Source organism: Silene latifolia, chromosome 2 (genome assembly GCF_048544455.1).
Source record: "Silene latifolia isolate original U9 population chromosome 2, ASM4854445v1, whole genome shotgun sequence".
In the NCBI taxonomy this organism is placed as follows: domain Eukaryota; kingdom Viridiplantae; phylum Streptophyta; class Magnoliopsida; order Caryophyllales; family Caryophyllaceae; genus Silene; species Silene latifolia.
The window spans coordinates 196,165,893-196,192,786 of NC_133527.1; the positions used below are offsets into that span (position 1 = coordinate 196,165,893).

The following is a 26,894-nucleotide window of genomic DNA, read 5'->3' on the forward strand; positions in this document are numbered from 1 at the left end:
ACTGCAAAACTAGCATCTATCCATGCTGAGTTGATTTGCCTACATTTTACACATGTCAAACTATTCGAATATCACAAATTCTCATTTGTGACGTGTCACAAGCTTGTAACGGGAAAATGTGATCATTTAATAATAAAATGTAATTATTATCTGATAAATAAGATTTGCGAGCAACATAGGTGCGGCTTGTGTGATTAAGGGCAAATAAAGCATGTACAATACGGAGCATATTCCTAACGAAAGTCAAATAGGGGAATGATAACGTCAAATATGAAGCAACTCTGCCGCTCATTATGTAAGAGCATTATTTTAATACCGTAACTTACTAACTTATCTAAGGTGTGTTTTGAGTAGCAAATACATTGCGGTGTGACGTTATGACCACCAAAAAATATATTCGAAAACCCATAACCAAAGTGTCACATTGATGTGAGATACCATTGTACAACCGCTCACCGAGATGTGAATGATAAGAAATCTCATAAATTTTGTGCAAATTTGGTTTGTATAATGAGTGCTTACCGTGTACGAACTATATACGGATTATTATGTTTACATTCTGACAATTGGAGTATTCGTAATATTTTCTCTATTTTTCTAATTTAGGTCTGTGAAGTGCGTGAATCTAGACTTGGCAAAGTTGTCAATAAGGCTGGTCCGAGATCCAAAAATGACCTAAAAAATGTGACTAAATCTTAACCCGATATATAGAGCCAAACTAACTCAATCCAACTTGACCCGACTCAAAATAGAGTTCCGCGAGTGATTGTGTAGCACCGAAAAACTTGTATGAAACTCTAACCATTGTTTTTGCCGACACAAAAATTCGAATTCGAGGGAGTTTTTGATAAACAAGTAAATTTTGAAAATCAAACGTACTCCGTAGGCATTAATACTTTGTAAATCATATGACTTCTAATATCACTTAGTGTAGTAGTGAAATCCATTGTTTTTCAAGTAGGAACTTAAATACGAGTAATCAACTAGAGAATGGACTAATTGATAAGGACTCTTAAGAGAGGTAGACGTAGATGATAAACGAAAGAAATCAATTTTTTCACCAAAGTTTTACTTTGTAATTTTAAGGGTGTGTTTGGATAGCAAAAGTGGAGGGAAAGGGAGGGGAGGGGGAAGGAGGGAAGGGAAAGGGAGAGAAGAGAAGGGGAGGGGGAATGGGGTGTGAGTGTTTGGATACAATTTCCCTCCAAATCTTGCCTATTGTGGAGAAATTTTAATTAGGCTTAGAGGAGGGAAATTGGATCCCTCCAAATCTCTCCCCCTCCATTTCCCTCCACCCTCATTTGCTATCCAAACAAGGGATTTTAAATCCTTTACTCTCCCTCCCTTTCTTTTCCCTCTAAATCCCTCAATCCAAACACACCCTGAAGGACAATAATGAAACTCCGTACTTGACAACATGTTACTCTCAGTTTAATGCTCGACATTCAATTCAGACAGTTGAATGCTAACAGTTGTGTTGATGTGTTCCATCGCCTTCCTCTAAATCTATCAGTACCAACTGCAGAAATTTCGACAACAAAAATAAAGACGGGACGACTGAAGCGTTTTAAATGAATCAGTGATTCCTAACTATAAGAACACGACACATCAACACACGTCTATTATTATCGGTCTATAAAAACGTCTACAAGATCGCTCAATCGCTTCAATTTTTACAGTCGAGTTCAAAAAACATGAATTATTGTCCCAGTGAAATAATGAGCGTAACCATGATAGAATCAAGCATGGTAGTACCAGCAAAAGAAACCCCAAAAGAAACTATTTGGCTTACAGATGTAGATTTAATTAAGCGCACACCCTTCACACATACTCCTGTCGTCTATATATATCCTAATTCAAACAATAATCCTTTACCTCAAGTTAATTATTCTACCCTTCTTAAGTCATCTCTTAGTCAACTCTTGGTTACATTCTATCCCGTTGCTGGCCGGTTGAGCAAAAACAACGTCACCGGTCGCATTGAAATCGATTGCAATGCAAAGGGAGTCTTATTTGTTGAAGTTGAAACGAGCTACAAAGTTTCAGATTTTGGAGAGTTTACTCCTAATCATACGCTTAGGAAGTTGGTCATACCTGTGTGCGACTATTCAGGTTAGTGAAATATACAAGTATATAGGAAAGGTGGACACTGTATAAGGTAAAGCTATCTCATTTTCCTTTGAACAACGAAACACGATTGAATTTTTTATATTTCATCACGTAACTCAACCTATTTAGGTAATAGTCTTGCATATTTTTGCCTTTTTCACTTAGTTAGACTCGGTTAGACAAAACTATCTGAAAAAGTTGCTGAAACTTGAAAAGGTTGTTGAAAACTGAGAAGCTAACTGAAACTGAAAAGATAACTGATAAGGTAGCTGAAAATTAGGAGCTGATAAGGTAACTAATTATATAAAAATGTGTTTGACAAACTAGCTGAAAAGGTAGCTGATTTTGTTAAAATGACGTAAAAGCATATAAAAATTATTTAATATTATAGAATAAAGGGGTAAAAAATGGAAAATAAGTAATTTCAGGTACCTGATTTATCAAATGCTACCTGGGATAGTATTTGAGAAATGAGGTACCTGATTTGACCAAATAAGCTACTTGTCAAACACTTGAAAAAGAATCAGGTAGCTGAAATTTTGGTCAAATAAGCTACTTTGATCAAATAAGTTACCTGGAGTGTCATGTCAAACAGAGCCTTAGTTACCTTCATTTACATATGTTCTTATATACACTAGCAAATGAAATGGAAATTTAGCGGACATGCAAAATGAATTTTTATTCGGAACTAAATTGTAAAATTGTGGATTCTAAGTGATTCTAATAACACTTATCATCGATCGTGTAGGTGGTCTCGCGAACATTCCTTTATTTATGGTGCAACTCACCCGATTTGAGTGTGGTGGGGTGTCCCTTGGGCTAGCAGCGAATCACTTTGTTGGAGACGGGTCTGCTTATGTGTATATGACCAACGAGTGGGCTAGACTAGCCAGGGGAGTTGGACTTAACATCGTACCAGCCTTTGATCGAACTACACTTCTTGTTCCTCGTAACCCACCCCAAGTCAAGTTCAACCACCTTGAGTTTCAACCACGCCCATCAGATTCCGACCAATACTCTAGTAAGTCCTTGTTCCTCATTATATATGTTTTTTTGGTTGGCTTGTGACTTTTTAAGCATGGGCGGATTCAGGGGCAAATTATACTGGGCTGTTGTCCAACATCTTTTTCCGCGTAAATGTAAACAGTTAATATTTCTAGGATAATGATAGGACGCCATCAGTAACTGATTTTCCATATTTCTATACCTCAGCAGTCTAGCACCGGTGACTGAGAAGTGAGAATGTATGTTATGTTAATTTAGAGAGAAGAGCACAACTAGGGGTCGAGGTGATCAAGATCGGGTTTGGGTCGGACATGGACGGGTCTAGATTTTAAAAAATTGTCCGCCAGGCCTAAATCTGTTGTCTGTGTCCATTATAGCGGGGAGTTTAATTGTTCATACCCGTGGGTTTGTGGGTTCAAAACTATAACAAAGAAACTTGATTGTTACCCAAGGTGTGTGAGTCTAGTGTAATTTCAGGGCAACTTCAAAGCCTCCAAAGGAGGAATTGCGAGGTCCTGGGTTCGATTCCCTAGATGAACACTTTCCTGGGGACCTGACGCCCGGAGAGGGAATAATCCCCGCGGGAAAGAACTCACATGGTACAGGCGCCTAGCAGGGTGGGGTCCTGTATCCGGGGAGGATCCAACCTCCTCGTCATCAAAAAAAAAAAAAAAAAAGAGAAACTTGATTGTTATCCTAAAATAAAACTACCTATTATAAAGAATAAAATAGGTTTATGAACTTTTTTTTGAACTTAACTTTGTTTTGCTTAAATTTATATAAGAAAAATAGGAAAATATTTTTTTTAAGCGGGTCGGCTCATGAACATTTCTCTTAGTCCATATTCACCCATTAATTCTAGCGAGCTTATTTTCTTTATCCGTTACCCGTTAATTTAATATATTTTTATGTCCAAACTCGCTTAAATAGCAGACTGAACGGGACGGCCCGCACTTGATTAGCTCTACTAGGGGGAACCTGCCTTTTAATACCCATTCTCTTTGTAAGTAGAGCTGACAAACTTGACCTGACCCGATTTGGCCCGAAACAAACTCGATAGAACCCAAAATTTTAGTAACCCGAAACCAACCTATCGGACCCGTTTGCGACCCGACACCAAATACAACTCGATGTTAGTGACTCGAAGCCGAACCTGACCCGACCAGAGATTAACCATATAATATTGATGACCTGACAATTATTAAGCTTAATATTGATCAATAGAGTAATGCCTAAAAAAAGGACCTAAACTATGGTTCTTTTTCCAGTTAAGGACCCGAACTATCTAATTGGGCAGTTAAGGACCTCTTACTAACGGCGTGAATAATTTCGTTAGATATGCAGTGGGTCCCACACTAAATGCTTCCTCTCTTTCATCATTTTCCATATTTTAACTGTTTTCTTCCTAAATGACCGGTCCTAGTGTCTTGTTTTGTGTTGCTGACTATCATCTTATTCATTGAATTCTCACACACAAGAAAATTGAAAATAAATTTGTTTGTCACAACTCACAGCCCCAACTACAACCACAAATATTATCTTACAACCAGTTGTATATTAGCATTGTACAACCGCCTTAAAGTTGTTGAGTTCTTTACACAAAGTTGTCGAGCTATTTTATAAGTTATTGAGCTAATTTAAAAAGTTATTAAGTTTAATAATTATTCCTCTTAAGCTCAATAACTTTGTATTGTAACTCGACAATTTTGTTAGTAAAGCTCGACAAGTTTAAAACAAAACTCGACAACATTGAAAAGGTTGTACATAAACTACATACAACCAGTTGTATAATCTACTAGACCGAGATGACTCGCGATTGAGTAGACCTATTAAACAGGTTAGGATAAATACGGGTCACAACTCACAGGTCAGGACAAATTAAGATTGAAATACACGCTAATGCCTTACTTTTACCATTTTCAAACCACAAAAATATTTTTTAAAAAATAATTTTTTTTTAAAAGTTAACTACTAATTATAAAAATAAAACTTTTTTAGTACGCGAAAGTAGTAATTAAACCCCTTAACTTTAGTCAAAGGTGAAATTAGGCCCCTTAAGTTTGATATGTAGCAATTAAGCCCTTAACTATCCCCAGAAGTGAGATTAAACCCTATTTTATAAATTTTACTAAATTTAGATCATAAAACCAATTTATAATCCATTTTATTAACTACAAAATATATATTTTTTTTAAAATAAAAATTTTTACATTACATATTACATTTTAGCATTTATTTCTTATAATTTTACACTATTTAGATAATTTATTATACATGTAAGAATATATATTCAATTTTATACCATTTACTAAATATGTATGTAAAAATGATCATCAAAAATTAATAAATTGTGTAGAAATTAGTAAAGTTGATATTAAAATTAGTAGTTTTAGGTATTTAAAATTTTTTATAATATTAGAATAAAATTATTTTGGTTTTAATACTTTAAAAAATTTATAAAATAAGGTTTAATCTCACTTTTGGTGAAAGTTAAGGGGCTTAATTGCTACATATGAAACTTGAGGGGCCTAATTTCACCATTGACCAAAGTTAAGGGGTTTAATTACTACTTTCGCTTAGTAACTACTTTAATATTAAATGTTATAAAAGTCATTTCGTGCTTGGGTCGTATAAGTCATGGCTGGAAGCCTAGAAAACGGGTCATAATTAACAGGTCTACTTGTGACCAAATAATGCCTTGACCCGATAACCAATTAATTTTAACCTGGCCCATAACCAATCGATAAACCGGACTCCAGATTACGGACTCGCTCTAACCCGACTTATAACACAACCAGTTGACGTGCTTACCAGTTACCACCTCTGTGGCTCTCTGCCTCTATGCTGCTTACCAAAACTTGGGGATAAGAATTTCAGTTTACTTATTTAGATTTTAAAAAATTTCTTGACTTCTTGTATTACACTAAGATTACAAGCTTTATCTCTTGATAATTCTAATTATCAAGCAATCATAACTTATAAGTAAACCAAAGCAATTCAGACTATGATTGCAGTAAAATTTTGGCGGGCTTTCACTTTTATTCTCACGGCAAGTTAACGGAATCAAGGCACAAGTCCTTAACTGTAAAGTCTGATAGTTTAGGTCCTGAACTGAAATAAATGGGAAAGTTTAGGTCCTTATCTCACCCTTAACTCTTGATCAATATGTAGGCGATTTAGTGTGTATCTTGATACTTTTGACTTAATAACAAAACAGCTAAACCAAAATAATGGTTGAAAACTAGACCTGATAATGATCTCACCTGTTATCAATTCTCCAAAAAGACCCAGCCCGACCCGACTGAACCGGTTACCAATTCTAATTGAAACCATGTTATACATTTGTTTACCGATCACTATACCAACTACTCACACAATACTCTATATTAAACAGGTAATTCTCAACAAAAGGAGGAGGAGACAAAAGTGGGACTCTTCAAATTTTCACAAGAACAAATTAATAATTTAAAGCAACAAGCAATGTCTCACGAAAATAAGTACAGCACGTTTAATGTACTAGCAGCCCATGTTTGGCGTTGTGCGTTAAAAGCTCGTGGTGTCGAAAACGACACACTCGTCAAATTCTCCACCCCGGTAAACGGACGTCTAAAATTTAATCAAGTTGTTGTACCACAGGGGTATTTTGGTAATTTCGTATTCAACTCGGCATATTTAGACAAATGTGGTGAAATAGTGTCCAAACCACTGTGGTACGCCGCAAGCAAGGTTAAGGAGACGGTAACAAGAGTGAACGAGGAGTACATAAAATCAGCAGTTGATTTTCTTGGTCTACAGCCTGATGTAACGGCTTTAGCGAGTGGGCCTCATAGTTCAAGGTGTCCGGATATTCATGTTAACTATTGGAAAGGGATACCATTTTATGAAGCGGATTTCGGGTGGGGCAAACCCGGGTTTGTTCGTCATGGTGGGATCGGGTATGAGGGTCTCTGTTTCATTATGCAAAGTGAATATGGTGAGGTTTTAGAGGTGGCTATTAATCTTTTCACTAGTCATATGGAGCGTTTTGAGAGAATTATTTACGACTTCTAATGTCGAACGAGTACTAGCTAACGAATCAGTTCGACTTGGGTCGGATTATTTTAGTTCGAGTCATGCATATAGGCTGGGTTGGGTTAAGTTATTTTAGGTTTGAACTATTTTTTTCTAGGTACGATGTTTGGAGTCTTTTCGGGCCGGGTTGTCTCCAGCCGGGTTATTTTCAAGTGTAAACGGGTCATTACAGAGTCCTAAATAAGATATCCTACTAGATTAAGCAAATGAGTCAGTTCGGTACGGATCATACAATCGGGTTAGAATGGGTCATGCCATTTTATCGTTGTAAAATGTACTCCATCACTTTTTATCATAAATGACTACTGTTTATTATAAAGTGGAACTTTTTATTCGTTCCATCATTCAAATGTCTAGCACAACAATAATTGATGAGACAATAATGGTACTCGTATTAAACAAAATGAATTGAGTTTGGGATTTTAGTGATCACCTCATTTGAAATTCAGTCGCCTAGTTCATCTTATTCAATCCCCATGTCCTATGTCGGCTGTCGCATGTAAATGCTAACGGAAACGGGCTTTTCCGAAGAAGCCTTTCATTATCTTGTGTATCGATGACAATCTACAATAAAACAATAGTCAAATAGGAGAATGATAACGCCAAATATGAAGCAACTTTGCCATTCATAAACTCATTATGTGAGAGCGTTGTTTTAATACCTTAACTTTTCTAAAGTGTGTTTTGAGTAACATAATACATTCCAGTGTGACGTTATAACCACCCTAAAAATATCATTCTAAAACCCTTAAGCAAAGTGTCACATTGATGTGAGATATCGTCGTACAACCGGACACCGAGATGTGAATGATAAAAAATCTCAAAAATGTGGCTAGATTACAAGAAGTTTGGCTCATCCCTTGACCACTAGTTTACAGATGCAGTTTGAGGAAAGCAGTGAATGACCACAAAATGACAGTACAAGCTAACTAACAACATTTCCTAATTACGAGTTACGACATGAGTTCAAACAAGTTCCAAATACTCGGTTACGAGCAAATATTAGATACGCAATTATTTGTAGATGAAACGGAATAAGATGTCTCGCTCAACTTTTCGAAATTTAGGAGAGGAGAGGAGCAAACTAAATAATAATGCTGTGTGACATTAACTGTATTAGGCGTATGGTACCACTTAAAGTAGAGTAATTGTACTGTTGTACGAACATAAGCCTCAAACTAGTTAGTGCTTCAACAGAAAAGCAAGTTTCTTTGCAAATTGGAAAGTGCATGAGTTGATATTGGCTCACAGCAAGTCAGCAACCACTCTTTATTGGGTCACACTTTTCTAGTCACTTTCGGGTCTCAGGTCGGGTTAGATTTGTCAGGTCTAGTTAAGGGTACACAGTCACATAATGCCAAATGCAAATCTTCCGTATATGTTAAGCCAAATAACAAGTTTGGTGTTTTAGTGATCACCTCATATGAAGCTTGGTTGACGTTCCATCTAATCCTGAGGCAATGAGCTCTTTTATATGCCCTTGTCCAGTACAGTGCTCTACCAAATCGAATGAACTATCCGAAAGATGTATGGTCAGTGTCTTCTGTATCAAATGAAGAGCCAACATCAGACTATAATAATTACTCCCTCCCATCCAGACCAAAGGTAACATGAACCCGTTTTTTCTCTCACAAAAAGTGGATTCATGTTACATTTGGTCTGAATAAGAGGGAGTATATTCTTTTTTGTAAATCAAATACGAGTATACATGCCATCGGAAGAGCAGAGCATGAATCTAACCATGCTTGCATTAAATCATTAAGTTCTCTGTGATGAAAGATCCTGAACTGCACATGGCCCATTTTACTGGATGTGTCCGTTTTAAACAAAAAATTGTGAATACGAATATGAAATACTCCGTACACAAAATCTCATTGAAGACGGCACGTATCCATCACTTAAAGTGACGGATACCATTTCCTCTCACAAATGACCCAAATAGAGGAGAGAGGGAAGCACATGGGGGTGCCCCCACCTTGTCCCTCGTATCCGTTTTGTGAGTGGCATTACCCGTCACTTGCTCCGACCCGTCTTCAGCAAGACTAACTGTACTCCGTAATAAATAGGAATTGCTTTTGATTCCCTGGGTTTTAAGGATCACAAAATCTCATTGAAGACGGCGATATCCGTCACAAGCTTGTGACGGATACCATTTCCTCTCACAAAATACCCATGAGAGGTGAGTGGGGAAGCACATGGGGGTGCCCCACCTTGTCCCATCTCCCTTTTTGTAAGAGGTCTTCAGCTTGTGACGGGATTAGCCCGTCACAAGCAAGACGCTTTGAGGAAGGATATACAGTTAACCCAACTTTTAGCAATAGAAACGCCATCAATTCACAATTTCATTCAAGTCAATGCTTCATAACAAATGAGACTATAGGCAAAAAGCATGTACTGTTGTTTCAGATAACAAAGACTACATCGTTCAAGTGTCGGTTTCAAAAAGAAGAATATCACAAGTTGCCCGACAAAACAAATGTAATTTACCACCATACCAACCACTATAGTTTAGGTACTATTCACTACGATACTCCTATCACCTGTTTGTATGATTAACAGGAAACTTCATCAGTCTTGACTCTTGACTTCTTATTCATTTGCTACCTGTGTCCTATGTTACTCCGACTCTTCTAATCACCCCACATACTCGTGTACGATACTCGACACTGGGACAAGAGTATGTATGACACTTTAACACCTCATTTTAAGTCAAAATATGCATATTTCTCAAAAAAAAAAAAAAAAAAAAAAAAAAAAAAAAAAAAAAAAAAAATAATTAGTCGAGTCATTGGACACGCACCCATGTCGGATACTTTTAAAGGAGTCTGAGCAACATAGCCCATGTTGGACAATCGATACTTAGTACTTAGTTTACTCTAAATATAAATCCTGGTTTCGCCAGTACTACTACATATACATCATTGTATGACAATATAATTATTGGCACTGATCCTGAGGAAGCACCCGAGTTCGACACTTATAGACAAGTCTAAATGTGAGTGAGGCTCGAAATGTTTTGTTATATGACTGCAATAATTAGATGAGGACGTAAGTTTAGTTACAAAATTACGTCCATACCATACTGCAACGTTATGCGTTCAACAAAAGGAGCTTACCACACAGTCTTATCTCTATTGTCCCTTGTATTTTTATATTTCATCTGTTAAGTGCATTATTCTACCAGATCCACAGACGTGCTACTGAGACTCAGAGCCATTCATGTAGTTCCAAATCCTTCAATCATGAAAAATCATGTAGATTCATGTTGGGCGTCGAAAAATCAACACAAAGCATGAATGTTCTAGAATTTAGAATGTCACGACGTAAGTTACTTTGATTCAACGTATTATCTTGCACATGGCACGCAACACTCGTGTACAAGTGTGACATCTAGACACTTCATTTTAGCGAGCACGAGTTTTTATAAAATAGCAAAGTTCATTATGGACCTATGTAAGATACCTCTAACCGAGTATGAGTAAATAGTTCACAACAACTACGTTAAGGAACAAAAACTGCAGAGCAAGTCATGAGTTGGCTAGTAATAAATCGAAAGTTACCTTGAGTCAGGGTAGTTTTCTGCAATTCTTTTCTGCAATTCTGCCACATCAGGACAGTGAATGTTTGAGCATCATACAGCTTCTGCAATGAAGGGTAAATCGCATGTTAAAAAGTCAGGAAATTAAATGAATAAAATACTAAAAGAGATTTGATCTAATTCTCCCAACAATCATGGAGGCCGTGAGATATCCAGTAAAAAATCTAGCAATTGAAAGATGGCAAATTCTCATTTAAGACGGGAATATCCATCTAAAGCTTAAGACAAGTTAAATAAGTCTGGTAATTTTATTTCTGTCAATAATTTGTTCACACTCACTAGACAAATAAGGACAAAGCTGCAAGAAAATTGACTCCATGATTCCTTAACAAACAGAATGATACAGACAGAAAGACGAAACAGGGGATGTCGGCTGCAACTAGTCAGAACATTGTACTACAAGACTTCACTATAAGATGCACTACTCCAACTTCCATTTCAAACCAGTGAAATAAAGGTAGCGGACATAATAAATTGTTTCTTAGACTCGGATGCAAGTGTTGGACCCAGGCATATGCCAAAAGTGTCGGACTCGTCTAATTTATGAAACCATTCATGTTTTGGCCAATTTCCAACCAGTCTTATGAGATCCAGTAATTACCATATCCAACGCCATGTACTGAGTAGCAGTAGTACTGTAGAACGGGAAGACAACAAACCTTCGGTCTTGTTTAAGACGACGTATCTGTTTTATCTATAAAACAGAACCAAATACTACCACATGGTGATAATAGGGATAAAGGCGCCATTTGGTATCTATTTTAACCGTCTTAAGGTATAAGACGGATATTTCTGTCTTACGCAAGAGTTTGTAAACCTTTGAATATGCACATAAGGTAGTTTATGAGGTTTAACCATTCAGAGCATAAAAGGTCAATATAAAAGAGTTTCTTCCATCACAGCAAAAGGAAAATAAAAAATAAAAGGCTAAAACGTAACTTTCATCCTTGTAACACTAGTCTCAGCTGTCTAATTCTACATCTTTATCTACAAGATCAATCTTGTTTCTTTTAACCAAACCTCCTCCTCCTACTACTACTACTACTACTCCCATCTTGTCACCACTTCTTACAAATTATTGTCCATCTATCAATTTAATATTGTAACTAGGTTCTTTTAGATAATTATACGAGTATTACTTAATACCTACAAAAGCAAGATAATCACAAATTTTCATTTGTGACGTGTCACAAGCTTGTGACATAGAAAATGTGACCATTTTCTGATAAGAAGTAGTAACCATTATTTGTTGATGATTACTTTTTATCATAAAATGGTCATGTTTTTTCCGTCACAACTTATAACCGTCACAAGAGAGACCAACTAATAATTAATACAGCCCACGTAGCGTTTACTTTGATATGATTGTAACTAGCTGTAATTGACATGATTATGCTTAATTAGAATAATCACCCCTTTGATCTTCAAATCACTTCTAGAGTCTAGGGATAATTAAGCCCAAGTCTAGATCTTTCAGCCAGAGATTATTCAAATTCTTATTTAAGACGGATATATCTATTTTAAACTTAAAACGAGTACATTTATGAACAAGACAAAAACAGAATGCACAAAAAAAAACAAGATATTTGTCTTATATGCTAAAGTTGAATGATATTTGACTTGTTTTAGTGTTACGAAGGTCCGTCTTAAGGGAGACTAACTCGATTGATTATTCAAGTTTAGGAGGCATACATGTTGCACCCAAGTGAGCTAAGTAAAGGTTCAATATCTGTACGGTATATCATACTTCGTACTTTAGTAACTAGTGTATGGAAATGTGGCCCTAGATTTGGTTTCATCATCTTCTCTAATGTGGTATTACACTAGCAAAAAAAAAAAGAAAAAAAAAGTTACGTTAAAATTGCTAGAGGGCAAAAGATCTCCCGCTTTAGTGACATGGGTATGCATGCTTCTAATTGATCAGCTTTTTAGGAAGGGTAATCACTATATAAAATTGAAATCAAATCTAACCTAAAAAACATAGCTATTCTAAGGTTTATTTTTGTGGATATACTGATATACATACACCTAAAAATCTTGACTGTTAAATGCATGGTGTCACAATCTTCCCCTAATCACCAGTTGTCACGGACGACCAATAGTTTCAAGTGTACATGCAATAAATCATCGAGTTTTGGACATGGCTATTTTGTGAAAAGGATTCATTTATTTCTAAAATGAAATGGAATTTAGCATGCATTCTCTCGGAAAGTAAAGTCTGAGTATTGGACACGAGGTATACAACCAAAGTGAATTTCCAAAGTAATAACATACTCCGTATTACTGAAGCAGGAGCAAAAGAAATTACGCTAACATCGTAGATTTTTAACAAGGTTCCTTATGAATCACAACAACAACAACAACAACAACAACAACAAAAACAAAAACAACAATAACAATAACAATAACGGAGCCGTAGTCCCAAAATGATTCATGATGGAAATAACCAGTGATATTCCTTATCACAAGAGTGTGGAGGACATTGATGTATTAAGAATAAAGTAACCTATGAACGCTACTTATTCTGTTGCTGCAGATTCATTGCATGCAAAGTGATGACATTAGTCTGAATTTTTTTCCAAAATAGGGTTTTATAACAAACAATTTAACAAAATGTGATAACTTTGAAACTAATTACCCAAAATGGGTCCACGTAGGCTCGGTTTTGGCGATGCTAGGTTCAGATTAAGGTCGCTTAGCGGGAGAGCGACTTGAGGTCAAACCGCCCAGCCACTGAGCGACTCAAAAAAAAAAAAAAAAAAAAAAAAAAAAAAAAAAGGTAGCTGATGGGAATCGAACATGGAATTTAAAACAATCCAACCACACCCCTAACCATAACACCCAAGATAATATTATGATTTAATAGGGAGAATAAAATTAGATATTTAATGTTAGTAGTAATAAATGCATTCTGGGACTTGAACAACAATTACTCAATAATATTTTTATGCACTTTATTTTGACATGTAAATTTGATTGCTCAGCTGGTTAGGTAGTATAGAATAAGTGTCAATTTTGTAGATGGTTTTGAGTTCGATCCTGTTAAACTGCGTTCTTCTTCTTTTTTTTTTTTTTTTTTTTTTGGCAAAGACCCAAGTCGCTATGGGGGAGGACGATTTGAACTGAAATCGCTCGCTCCCCGAGCGACTTTCCTTGAAGTAGCGTACTGCGGTTTGGGCGAACATTAAGTTACACTTTGGGTAAGGTCGTTGAGCGGGAGAGCGACTTGAATCCGAGCCTAGCTTCGGTGATGACGTGGACCCATTTTGGGTAAATACTTTGAAACCCAACCCATTTTGTTAATTTGTATGTGTTTAAACCCCATTTTGGAAAAACATTCCATTAGTCTTAGAGCTTTCACAAGGTCAAAATCTGAACCAACTAAACCAAACATTTTAGAAGGATTAGGTCTTAAGTCTTGACTAAAACGGGGAAGCTAATCAAAACACAGCTTACTAAAAGATGCAAAGTTTTCATCCGTACTTACATAAGCAAAACAGAAAAAGAAAAACACTTCATTCTTCCATTGTAAACAACTTAATAATAATCATTCCAATTAAAGTCAAAACAAAATCATGTTAGTATCTGACCAAACTCTATATAAGGCATCCTTTATCTATCTTACTCCGATTATTCTAATTCCTACATGTACCCGTGTCTAACACTCGACTCTTAGATATGGGTATGAACTTTAACACCTCATTATAAGCCAAAATATGCGTAATTTTTTATAAAAATGGCGGTCTGATGGTTGGACAAGCACCTGTGCGGGATAATTTTAAACGAGTCTGAATAACATAAGGCCTATTCTTTCTTACTTACTTATAGCTCATTTCAGTTCAGTTTAACTTTATTCAATTCAGTTCAGCTTTATTTAGCTCAGCTATCACTTCACAAATTCACTGTCATTTCAGCTCCATTTAGGCCATGTTCTCAACTCTTACTGAATAGACCTGAAGTAAAAGTTAATTTGTAAAAAGATGACTGAACTAAACTAAATGAAGCTGAAATTAAGCTAGAAAGAACATGGCCTAGTTCAGCTCAGCTTCATTCAATTTAATTGAGCTCCTTTTAGTCGAAAAGAAAGGCACCATAGTCCTTTATTAAATTTAATTGAGCTCCTTTTAGTCGAAAAGAAAGGCACCATAGTCCTTTATTACTAAGCAAATGAAATTATAGCAGTGAAATCATGGATGGACCCATAAGATTGGTCTAAACTCTAAAGTGCTGTATGATTCAAGCTAAGCTGGACTGGCTTCACGTATAGTATCACATTGCTTACTTTCAGAACAGTTTCTTGTGGGTCTTGCCAATCAATACTTTTCTTATTGAATTTCCCTTTTTATCACCCAAATCAAATGGGCAAATTCTCGTTTCAGACGGGGTTTTTTCCGGCAGAAATTAAGACGGATAAAATGTGACATCATTTATGATAAAACTTCTTGATAAAACGTTACCAATAACAACTTTGGTAACAACATTTTATCATTAAATAGTCATTCTTTATTATAAAATGTTGACATTTTCCCGTGTTAAGATGAGTCCGTCTCAAGAGAGACCTAGTCGTTATATTTTCTCTTTGCTTATTCCCACCTTTAAATAGACGTCTTGTGTGTTTTTCCCAACTCACCATTCCATATTCCTCTTTCTCTCTACAACTTAGTACTACAACCTTAGAAAAAATGGGACTTCTACCATGTCCTCTACCATGCCATTCAGAAACCGAAAATCAAACCCATCCACGTCAACTTCGATCAGGCTACTCGTCTTCTTCTTCATCTTCATCCTCGCTTAATTCTATGCATAGTCTTTCATCCCTACCTTCTCTATCATTTTTCCAACAACTCGACGACCAACACCTTAACACATCACACCATGAATGCATTTCCACCCTCAAAGGTCACACATCCTATGTTTTCTCCCTTACGCTCTCGGGAAAGTACTTATATAGCGGATCATCCAACGATGAAATCCGGGTTTGGACCCGAGACCCGTCCACTCACCATAAATATGCTGAAAAACCCGAGAATAAGAGCAATATAGTAGCTACTACAAATGCTGCAGTCAAGTCCCTAGTGGTCTTAGGTGACAAACTCTTCAGTGCACACCAAGATCACAAAATTCGAGTTTGGAAAATCGACAATTCTAAGAAATACCAATGCATGGCAACTCTTCCAACAATGAACGACCGTCTACGAAGCCTAATTTCAACCAAAAACTACGTACAAGTACGTCGACACAAATCATGCACATGGGTTCACCATGTTGACACCATATCATCTCTCGCCTTATCAAAAGACGGTTCGGTCCTATACTCAGCGTCATGGGATAGAACGTTCAAGGTGTGGCAAACGTCCGACTTTCGGTGCCTAGAGTCGGTATCCAATGCTCATGATGACGCCATCAACGCAATTGTAGTATCTTATGATGGATATGTCTACACAGGCTCAGCTGACAAGACGATCAAAGTTTGGAAGAAGCAAAACGGAAAAGAAAAACACTCGTTAATAACAACTCTAGAGAAGCATAAGTCTGCTGTCAATGCATTGGCTCTAAGCAGTGACGGTTCCATACTCTACTCCGGAGCGTGTGATAGATCTATTGTAGTTTGGGAGAGGTCGGCCGTTGGTGGGGCTCACATGGTGGTAGCTGGGGCACTTAGAGGGCATAGCAAGGCCATTCTGTGCCTATCAGTGGTGTCTGAGCTATTGTTTAGCGGTTCCGCTGACAAGACTATCAGGGTTTGGAGGAAAACCGGCGTTGATATGAGTTATACTTGTTTGGCAGTTTTAGAAGGACATATGAAACCAGTCAAGTGCTTGACTGCAACTGTGGAGAAAAATAGTTCTCCTGGTCCCGGTTCTGGTTCTGGTTCGGGTTCTGGCTATTTAGTATATAGTGGTGGCTTAGATTGTGATATTAAGGTATGGCGAATTTGGGTTCCTCTTTTGTGATTAGTTTATACCGTTGCATTTTTTGTTATGTTTTTCGTGTAATTAATAAGTTGTACATATAAGAGTGATGATGTGTGTATCGAACTATCCATATATGATTATATGGTTTTTGGTTTTTTGGAGATGGCTCTGAGTATAATATTTCTACTCGAGCCTTTTTTTTTTTTTTTTTGCTTATATATTTATGAGAACTACAGCTTAATTTATTTATCTCTTATTTTTGGCGTATAATTGGATAAGATGGTCTGTAAGAAATACGAACACGAAAAAAAAAAAAAAAAAGTTTAAGAATTTTGTGGTGAGCTACGGACCCCTATGATGCCGAAAATGGTCTAATGTGTCCAAAAAACTCCTTGCCTATACTCCGATCTTCCATTCTTAGCTTTCGGAAATACCGCATGGAAATGGTAGAAGTTTGTTTACACAAATTTCTTCTAAGAAATTTCCTCGTCAAAATTAGAGGAAATTTCAAGGTCGTTCGTCAACTTAGGAATATAAAGCTACAAAGCAAAGGTTCACAGCATGTTTGTGTGGAAGGTTGGAAGCCTTTTCACATGTTATCGGATTTGCTTTTCTATAATTCTTCCTCAAGTTTACATATTCTAGTTTCCCGAACATGAAAGTAAGCCAAGACAAAACCCGCCAAAGGAAGCGTTAAATTTGTATTATAAATCAGAATAAAACACGGGCAAGGGTCAGTTTTGGCTTAAAATGAGGTGTCTAAGTGTCATATCCTTGTCCGAGTGTCGAGTGTCGGACATGGGTACATGAGGGAATTAGAAGAGTCGGAGTAACATAGCTTGTACGTCCTATCACACAAAAAAAGGAGAAAAATGAAGACATCCAACAAAGCATCGACTTTAGCAATACAACTCCATCAGAAGCAAGAGACGGAATCAACAGCAGCAAGTAGTTCAGAATTCTCAGTATGGGCATAAAGGCTGCTCTAGTTAGATAACTAACACACAATTATCAAAAAAAAAAGAGGTGAGCATAAAAAAAGAAATCTATGTCATGCTCATAAGAACAATAGACCTTGATAAAACAGAGCTGCTAGCTAATTATCAGTATAAATTCATGTAAAAAAAATTCAGCTGAGTTCACCTAGTCTTTTAACCGATGATATATTACTAATACATTGTACGGTCTCGGGTTTAAGAATTAACAGTGACAGTTTGCTAACTTTGATTTCCTACAACGCTAATGATCCTGTTCGAACCTCTATACTATATTCTGTACAGACTACAGAGTACAGAATAGCATTGCTGTGTAATTCTGAAATGAAAAAAATCACCTAGATAAAGTTTAACCTTCAGCACAGAAATTTAATTACAAAGAACAAATTTTATTACGACGACAAAAATCATAATCACGGTTTCACCCTATATGCTATGTAGTACTCGAACTATACAGAACTATACTGCCTCAAATCTAATTAGCAGGACAGGCCTACGATGCATAAAGAGAGTTAATCTTAGTTTAATCACAAGTGGAATACGTAAAAGTCGCTTCTGTTTCCGATAATACATTGTTTAATCGTTGCTTTATCTTTATATCGTCTAGAAAAATCAATAATTGTGGATTAAGGAGACAAAAGGTGGCCGGTAACCTGGTTCTCACAATCTTTAAATCGGATTTTTATGTTATGTAAATTAACACGTGGATTACGAAAACAGCATAAGGTGATACTATAATCATACCATTCTGCACATTTTTACTTTATTTGTTCAATGGTCAATATACGCTTAATTACCTATCTTAAAACAGCCGGTTATAAGATTATAAAAAGCGAAAGCGAAGATTTTACAAAGAAGGTGCTGCAATCACCCATATTGACCCAGAATCCTCTTCGGTAGGTACGCAGTAATTTAGTAGAACATTCTGAACAGAAGCATTGTAAAAGACAAGCCCATATTCTGGTCTAAAATCCGCAAGTGCAATGCATTTTAAAATAAGAAACGCTAAAGACAACTGCACTCGAGGATTCTGGTAACAAATGAAATTTCAACAGCAAAATTACCCCAGTGCCTCAATGACTCCATTATTGGAGGATAATAATTGAAATCTAAAATCAGGCAATTTTATCAGAGTATAACTCTCCATTTTAGCTTAGGTTTTAATCAATATGATACAAATTACAAATGGTGAAGTTTTCTTTCGGATTATAGTAGCACAACTTGACTGCTATTCCAAAGGCTAAAGACAATTTAATTTCACACATCGTTCGTTCAATTATTGTCATTTAAAAACAATATTTTCTTCTTTGAATTATTCATCTGATAAAATAGCCAAGGCTTAAAAATATTGCTCTTGCCCATTCTGAGAATATGAGATATAGTCATATAAAAGCCGAAGTGACGTAAGCCGCTAATCATAATTGATTATGATTGAGCAAAGTGCAGCCTCACAGGCTAAACTGTACATGAACTTCCATAACCATAAGCATCAAAAGTCATTGTCTTAGACATTTTTCTTAGTGGTATATTCCAATATATGAGCTGCAAGGCATTATAATCTTGTTCTATAGCATACGTTTCTCTAGTATCACCTAACATAACTAGATATTTTGAAAGTTTAAACAGATACGGAGTACTATAATATTTATATAGAGAATGAAATTATTAGATTCGTGATCTCACAAGTCACTCCTTCCAGTTTCCGAACTAAATGATACAAAAACAAGACCAAAATTCTGGTACAAGAAAAATAACACCTGCCACATATCGAAACCAAAAAAAAGAAAAACTGAATTGGTAAGCTCAGTGTAAAGGAAGACTAACCTGGAAGTCTGGAACATAAGTCACGAAAATTATGGATGCTACGTTTTCAACAGATTACTGGTACATGAATCCCGAATATCACATTTCTGAATCAGAGACCTCTAACAATCTGATGTCTGACCTGAACATAAGTCAAATTAACATAGATAGGGGTGAGTATATATGCGTGTGTAGCATGATTACCACTGAGTACGTTACTATGCAAAGTATCATATCTACCTCAGTTTGTCCATATAAGAATGTCTGCAAAAAAAAAAAAAAAAAAGACAGTAGATAGGCATTCAACCACCGCATTTACAGTTACTTGTTCGTAAGGCTCACTTTCGATAAACCTGCAAAACAAAGAGGGTACTCAGTGACTCAGGCAACAAGTCCCAAAAGCTTTTCAAGGTATTACCAAACTGCAATTACTCGACTACTCAACAGAAATAACATTGAGGGACCAAGAAAAATTACTTATCCAAGACCTGAAAACCATAACAACTAACAAGTTCATAATACTTTTAAACTGTACAAATCTCTAATCAATCACTACATAAGTGCGAAAAAAATGGCTGATTCTTATAAAGTACAGGCCTAAATAATCCTTCAAAATGCCAGTGCTATCTTCTATTAATTTGTTTGATGAGAACTGATGTAGCAACCATCTGTTGAACTTAGAAACATGCTCATGTTATAGATATACCTCGTGTAACTTTTCGTGAAATGTGTGTCATTGTGAACGGAGAAGAACACATAAGAATGGTCTTACATTACAGACCAAGTCATTAATCATATACTTAAATGAGTAACATCAAATTATTTGTAGTGAATTAAGGTAATGACTACACATGAGCAATCCTTCCAGGTCAAAAATCATTACCAACTTTCACCTTATTCAAGCACAATTTTCATGACCAACAAACGTTCCTTTAATTTACGACTTAAGGTCGGACGAGCCATTAAATTTCTGAAAAATCACTCATCCGCACATCACACCAAAACAATATTACTCCAACGCCTTAAAGGCTCTTAACTACTCTAGGACAAGGGGATCAGATATACCCCGTCTTACAGCCCTACCTCTAAACAGACCGGTGTTTACAAATGACACTAACAATAGTTGGTTTGGAATTGCATTACACCATTTCACCCAAAATTTTGCCTATCTAAAACCATAATTGCATAACTCGTGGTACTCTGGAGTCTCCAATACGAATATGTTCTATGCATATACAATATGCACTCTACACACTGTGACACGGTTATTTTAAACCAAATATATCATAATACATTGCAATATGGATACGAAATAAATAGAAATCAATTCGTAATTCGCGGAGATCTGAGGGAATCCGAATCCAGTAATCATGTTCAAAACCCTAAAGCTTGCTAAGCATAGTGAAAGCCAATTAACATCCTACCACAATTAACCAGTAAATAGCCGTTTCTTCACACATTAATAAATGTAAATTATTCTGTTGGATACACCTAATATGACAGCCCACACAAGTTTGGACAGAAGAAAAGATGGGCCAGCAACTCATCCTCTGGCTCCTGATCCAGGCCCACACACAGCTGTACATTCTAGGTTTTCATTCTAGGTTATTATAAATAGATGCCTCCTTTTCTTTTCAGTAATTAAGAGAATGACCAGATTTTTCTTACCAAATTCAATACAAAACAACTACTTCTTTCATCATCAATTGTCATCATAATATTTACTGTTTCGTTCAAGTATTCAATCATCATCATGTTACATCAGGGAATTTATCATGGTATCAGAGCGGGTTAGCCTGCCTCTGTCTACCTCACCATTCTCATTATTCAGGTGTTATCTCGTTTACTTCTTTCCTCTGTCCTTGTCATCGTCTGTTCGTTTTAGTTTATAAAGTTTCTATCTTTGAGCTTATTTTTCGAGTAAAGTTCGTATCTTTAAGCTTTATCATCATGGTAGATCCCCCCAAAACTTCTGAAACCATAGATCCTCAAGACCCTTTATATGTTCACCCCGCCGACAATCTTTGGATAGTCTCGGTTTCCACCCCATTTGAAGGCACTTGGTTTTAGTTCTTGGAGAAGGGTTGTGCAAATTGCTTTGTCGCAAAGAATAAGATAGGATTTATCGATGGTAGCATTAAACGTCCCGCTAAGATCGACCCTAAATACGAATGTGGGAGAGATGTAATGACATGGTCATAGGATGGTTGACACACTCTGTTAACAAGGAAATCAGTGATAGTGTTATCAATCGTGACACGCCAAGGAAATCGGGATGATTTAAAGGAGAGATTTGAACAGTTTAGTGGGGCGCAATTATACCAAGTTCAGGATGAAATGAACAAAATTTCTCGAGTGCGACTCTATATCCACCTATTACACCAAATTGAAGAGATCTTGGGAAGAGTTGAGGAACATGTGTCCCTTACCAACTTGCACTGTTTCGCCAAGCAAACCATGGTTAAAAATGAAGAGAATCAAAGGGTAGTTAAGTTTCTGATGGGTTTAAATGACAGCTACAAAGTGGTGAGAGGCAACATTCTAATGATGACTCTTATGCCGTCCATTAGTGTTGTTTACTCTTTGCTTGTGCAAGAGGAAAAGCAAAGGGAAATTCTTGCTCCAACTCCTCCGAATCTTGATGCTTCGCCATGGCCGCAAGAGGGTGGTCAAGCCGGCCCTGCAAGGTTACAACAGGGGCAATCAACAAGGAACAACAAACTACAGAAACAACAATACTAGTGCTAATGTCATGAATTCAGGAAGACCTATGAATCTTGAACAAACCTGGTGATACAAGATTGTTCAACTCCAGGAATTTTACACCCAATAATGGCAGAAGAAGCAATTATTATCGCACCACTGTAACATGGAAGGACATAGCAATTCCGGGTGTTACATTCGCACCCGAGCTCGAAACAACGGAAAAGTTTTGCCGAATCGCTGCAGGGAAGGTAGAAGGAGAGTGTTCAAACAATGCCGCTCACATGACCGTTTCACCTCTTGAGAAGAGTATGATCAAATCATGGACAACCTAAGTCGATTCAAAGTATCAATGAGGCTAATCGAATTGTGCCATGGTGGCGGTATGAGTCAATCTTCATCTACTTTTGACATGACCAATTCTTTGGATTGTGGACGGTGGAGCCTCTAGTCACATGACACCACATTTACACTTCTTTGATTCTTACACTAGAGTTAGCAAACCCTGTCAAATCACTATTCCCACTGGACACAAGGCTGACATTCTTCACATAGGCACAGTTAGGTTCCTCCCTAATCTTGTTCTTCATAATGTCCTCCATGTTCCCGACTTTCATTTTAACCTTTTGTCTGCTAGTCAACTCACCAAGCAGTTTTCCACACCTGTTATATTTACACCTTCTTAATGCCTATTTCAGGTCCCTTCCATGAGCACATTCTTGATTCTTGGTAAGCAAAGCAATGGCTTATACCTAGCTGATTTCAAGCCTACTACTCAAACCAAGAATGACCAAAGCTCTTCTCCTAATATTTTGGCTGCTGCTTCCCTTGACATATGGCATTGTAGACTAGGTCATAGCTCTTTATCTAGTCTAAAACATTTGCCTGTAATAAGGAGTTGTAAGCAAAAACAATTATCTATTTGTAATGTTTGTGCTAAGGCTAAGTTTACCAGACTATCATTTCCAATTAGTACTTCTGTTTCCAATTCTATTTTTGAGTTAATCCACGTTGATTTATGGGGACCTTACCTACATTCCACCCATTCCAATCATAAGTATTTCCTCACCATAGTTGATGATTATTCCAGAACCACCTGGACTCACTTACTGTCTCATAAAAGCAGTGCTTTACCTATTTTGAAGAGTTTCATCACCTACATTGAAAATCATTTCCAATCCAAAGTTAAAACAATTAGAAGTGACAATGGCCTTGAGTTCAGTGAAGTTCAAGCACATCAGTTTTATGAATCTAAAGGAATTTTACATCAAACCTCTTGTGTTGACACACCCCAACAAAATGGGGTTGTTGAACGCAAGCACAGACACCTTCTTGACATAGCTAGAAGCTTATTTTTTCAGTCCAACTTACCTATCCAGTACTGGGGAGAATGCATTCTCACTGCCACTTACTTGATTAATAGGATACCTACTAGAACTCTTGGCCATAAATCTCCCCTAGAACTGTTATACAACAAACCACCTGCATATGACCACCTCAGGGCCTTTGGGTGCCTTTGTTTTGCAGCCACTCTCAAAAGAAACAGACACAAATTTGATCCTAGAGCCAGCCCCTGTGTTTTTTTAGGATATGTCTTTGGCAAAAAGGCCTACACTGTTATGGACCTCACTAATCACAAAATTTTTCACAGCAGAGATGTAGTATTTCATGAGAATGTTTTCCCTTTTCACAATGCTAATCTATCCAAATTCTTCACCAAAGACACCACACCAAATCTCTCCAACCAAATGACTGATCCCATCTTCTTCAACATTGCTGACAGTGAAAATTTATACCAAGATTGTGAGCATTCTTTCAATGACCTTGTTTTAACTCCTGAGAATCCTACTTCTCCTGACACCACTTCCCATCCTATCTCTGACACCAGCCCCGCTCATTCTTCTTCCATCCCAGACACCACCACCCTTCTTCCTTCTCAACATGGCAGAGCAAGAAGGGCACCTTCTTATTTGCAGGATTATGAAACCAATCTTCCTCCTTCCTTGTCTTCCACTGATCAAACTCATCTTGCATTTTCTACTCACTGGTGCAATCTGGTCACCTTCACTTCTCTTCCTCCTCCCGCTCAACACAACATCAACAACCTCATTTCCTATTCTGAACCTAGTTCATACAAAGAGGCTTGCACCGATCCTAACTGGCAGGAAGCCATGTCAAAAGAAATAGACGCATTGAACTCAAACCACACTTGGGAAGTTACTGATTTGCCGATTGGTAAAAGGGCCATTTCTTGCAAATGGGTATACAAAGTTAAATTGAATGCTGATGGCAGCTTAGAAAGGCATAAAGCCAGACTGGTAATACGGGGTTGCAATCAAACTCAAGGTATAGACTACCAAGAGACATTTTCTCCGGTTGTTAAAATGACCACCATCCGGACCCTCATTTGCATAGCTGCCCACAATAAATGGGATCTATTTCAACTTGATGTAAATAATGCCTTTTTACATGGTGACATCAGTGAAGACGTCTATATGAAAATGCCCGAAGGAATACCAAATCCTGATTCCAAAGTTTGTAAGTTAAAGAAATCTCTTTATGGCCTCAAACAAGCATCCAGACAATGGTTCTCCAAGCTTTGTTCTTTTCTCATTGGTCTTAATTACAAGCAATCAAAGAATGATTATTCCTTGTTCATCAGGAGAGACTCTCATAGCACTACCTATCTTGTGGTATATGTTGATGACATCATTGTCACTGGTAATGAGAAACTCCAAATTGATTTATTGAAGCAACATCTTGACCTTGCCTTTGGAATTAAGGACTTGGGGAAGCTCCACTACTTCCTTGGCATAGAGGTTAGCTATGTCACAGATGGCATTGTTTTGACTCAGAAGAAATTCACCACTGAACTGTTGCAATCCCTCACTACATCTATCAATAACACCGTTGTCACACCCCTTCCATTGAATTCCAAATTCAATCACACAGATGGCACACCTTATGAAGATCCTTCCTACTACAGAATGCTCATAGGGAAATTAAATTTCCTCACCCATACAAGACCTGACCTGTCTTTTGCGGTTCAGACTCTCAGCCAATTTATGCAAGCACCAAGAACACCCCACATTGCAGCCATCCATCACATAATCAAATACTTGCAGGGGGTACGTGGTCAAGGAATCTTGTTGGCTGGATCTTCCAAGCTGTCCCTACAAGCCTTTTGTGACTCGGATTGGGCTTCTTGTCCAACCACCAGACGTTCTATCACAGGCTGGATCATCCTCTTGGGCACTTCCCCTCTAAGTTGGAAGAGTAAAAAGCAGAGCACAGTTTCCAAATCCTCTGCTGAAGCAGAATATAGGGCCATGTCTCAGGCTGCAGCAGAAATCACATGGCTTGTCAGGCTTCTTGATGAATTGGGGGCGCCCAATCTGAGACCAGTTACTCTCCACTGTGACAATAACAGTGCCCTCCACATAGCCAAGAATCCTGTCTTTCACGAACGCACAAAACATATTGAGCTTGACTGCCACTTCACTAGAGACAAAGTCCTGGAGGGTCTTCTTCAACTCAGCTATATTCCAACTTCTTCTCAACTTGCTGATGTTTTCACCAAAATCTTACCATCTCAACAACACTGGCATCTTCTGAACAATCTGGGCATGTTACCAAAGCACCATGCTCCATCTTGCGGGGGGGTGTTGGATACACCTAATATGACAGCCCACACAAGTTTGGACAGAAGAAAAGATGGGCCAGCAACTCATCCTCTGGCTCCTGATCCAGGCCCACACACAGCTGTACATTCTAGGTTTTCATTCTAGGTTATTATAAATAGATGCCTCCTTTTCTTTTCAGTAATTAAGAGAATGACCAGATTTTTCTTACCAAATTCAATACAAAACAACTACTTCTTTCATCATCAATTGTCATCATAATATTTACTGTTTCGTTCAAGTATTCAATCATCATCATGTTACATCAGGGAATTTATCAATTCCGTATAAATCAATCAGTTTACATTAGTTTAATCGCAATTAAAATATGTGAACAAAATTACAAATTATTAGTCAAGCCGTAATCAAAATTACGACCATCAGGTGACGACCAAACAAGCAAGACAAACAAACAGCGATCATCGGTAAATTACAATTAATTTCTCAAAATTAAGCTTAATAGAGTGAACAATAATTACGACAATTTGTACTAATAATCATCCGTAAATTATACTATTATCTCAAATTCATACACAAAATTACAATTGAATACGACTAAAAACGAAATTGTACAGTTATTACGCATAAATTGAGTGTTAAAAGCATAAATTTTACCGGAGATAAAAGGAAATATGATCAAATGTGACGAAGATAAATCAGCGAGAAGGGAGAAGTATGAAAACACACTGAATTTAGCTCATGTATCGACAATGGCGGGAAATTGGGGAAATTGGGGAAATAGGGATTTGAAGTTGAACTGTCTTAGTTTTATGGGTGTATCCGTGTATGTAATGGGCTGGACGGAAGTCATTTGGGCACAAAATTGATGTTTTAGTTTCTGCTAAAAGAGCCCAAAAATTAATGTTATCATTCTCGAATATGCGGGTTAGCGGGTTTGAGAAGGAGTAAGGTCAATTAATTTATTATACAACTGGTTGTATATACAATTTATTTAAGTGAGCTTTATTATAAAGTTATCGAGCTTTACTAACAAAATTATCGAGCTATGATACAA

The 26,894-nt window shown here is 37.1% G+C and overlaps 2 protein-coding genes and 1 long non-coding RNA gene across 3 annotated transcripts; 2 read left to right on the forward strand and 1 right to left on the reverse strand.

Moving 5' to 3' along the window:
* The first annotated feature begins 1,552 nt into the window (after positions 1-1,552).
* Positions 1,553-7,529, forward strand: LOC141644240 (shikimate O-hydroxycinnamoyltransferase-like). The gene is made up of 3 exons (XM_074453710.1): positions 1,553-2,112; positions 2,858-3,130; positions 6,509-7,529. The coding sequence occupies exons 1-3, from the start codon at positions 1,695-1,697 to the stop codon at positions 7,162-7,164; spliced, it is 1,347 nt and encodes a 448-aa protein (XP_074309811.1). The 5' UTR covers positions 1,553-1,694; the 3' UTR covers positions 7,165-7,529.
* Positions 7,101-26,613, reverse strand: LOC141644242 (uncharacterized). The gene is made up of 6 exons (XR_012543982.1): positions 26,495-26,613; positions 19,737-19,849; positions 19,518-19,638; positions 10,746-10,827; positions 8,604-8,728; positions 7,101-7,749 (listed from the first exon to the last, which is right to left on the reverse strand). It is a non-coding gene; the product is annotated as an uncharacterized LOC141644242 (long non-coding RNA).
* LOC141644241 (protein JINGUBANG) lies at positions 15,367-16,872 on the forward strand. The gene has a single exon (XM_074453711.1). It carries the CDS (start codon positions 15,466-15,468, stop codon positions 16,735-16,737), a length of 1,272 nt encoding a protein of 423 aa, XP_074309812.1. The 5' UTR covers positions 15,367-15,465; the 3' UTR covers positions 16,738-16,872.
* Positions 26,614-26,894: the final 281 nt, after the last annotated feature.

Excerpts from the sequence above, each read along its gene's own strand:
- LOC141644240 (XM_074453710.1), top strand. The coding sequence starts at position 1,695 with ATGAATTATTGTCCCAGTGAAATAATGAGCGTAACCATGATAGAATCA. Across the intron at positions 2,113-2,857 it reads ACCTGTGTGCGACTATTCAG|GTGGTCTCGCGAACATTCCT; the intron begins GTTAGTGAAATA and ends TCGATCGTGTAG. Across the intron at positions 3,131-6,508 it reads AGATTCCGACCAATACTCTA|GTAATTCTCAACAAAAGGAG; the intron begins GTAAGTCCTTGT and ends TATATTAAACAG.
- LOC141644241 (XM_074453711.1), top strand. The coding sequence starts at position 15,466 with ATGGGACTTCTACCATGTCCTCTACCATGCCATTCAGAAACCGAAAAT.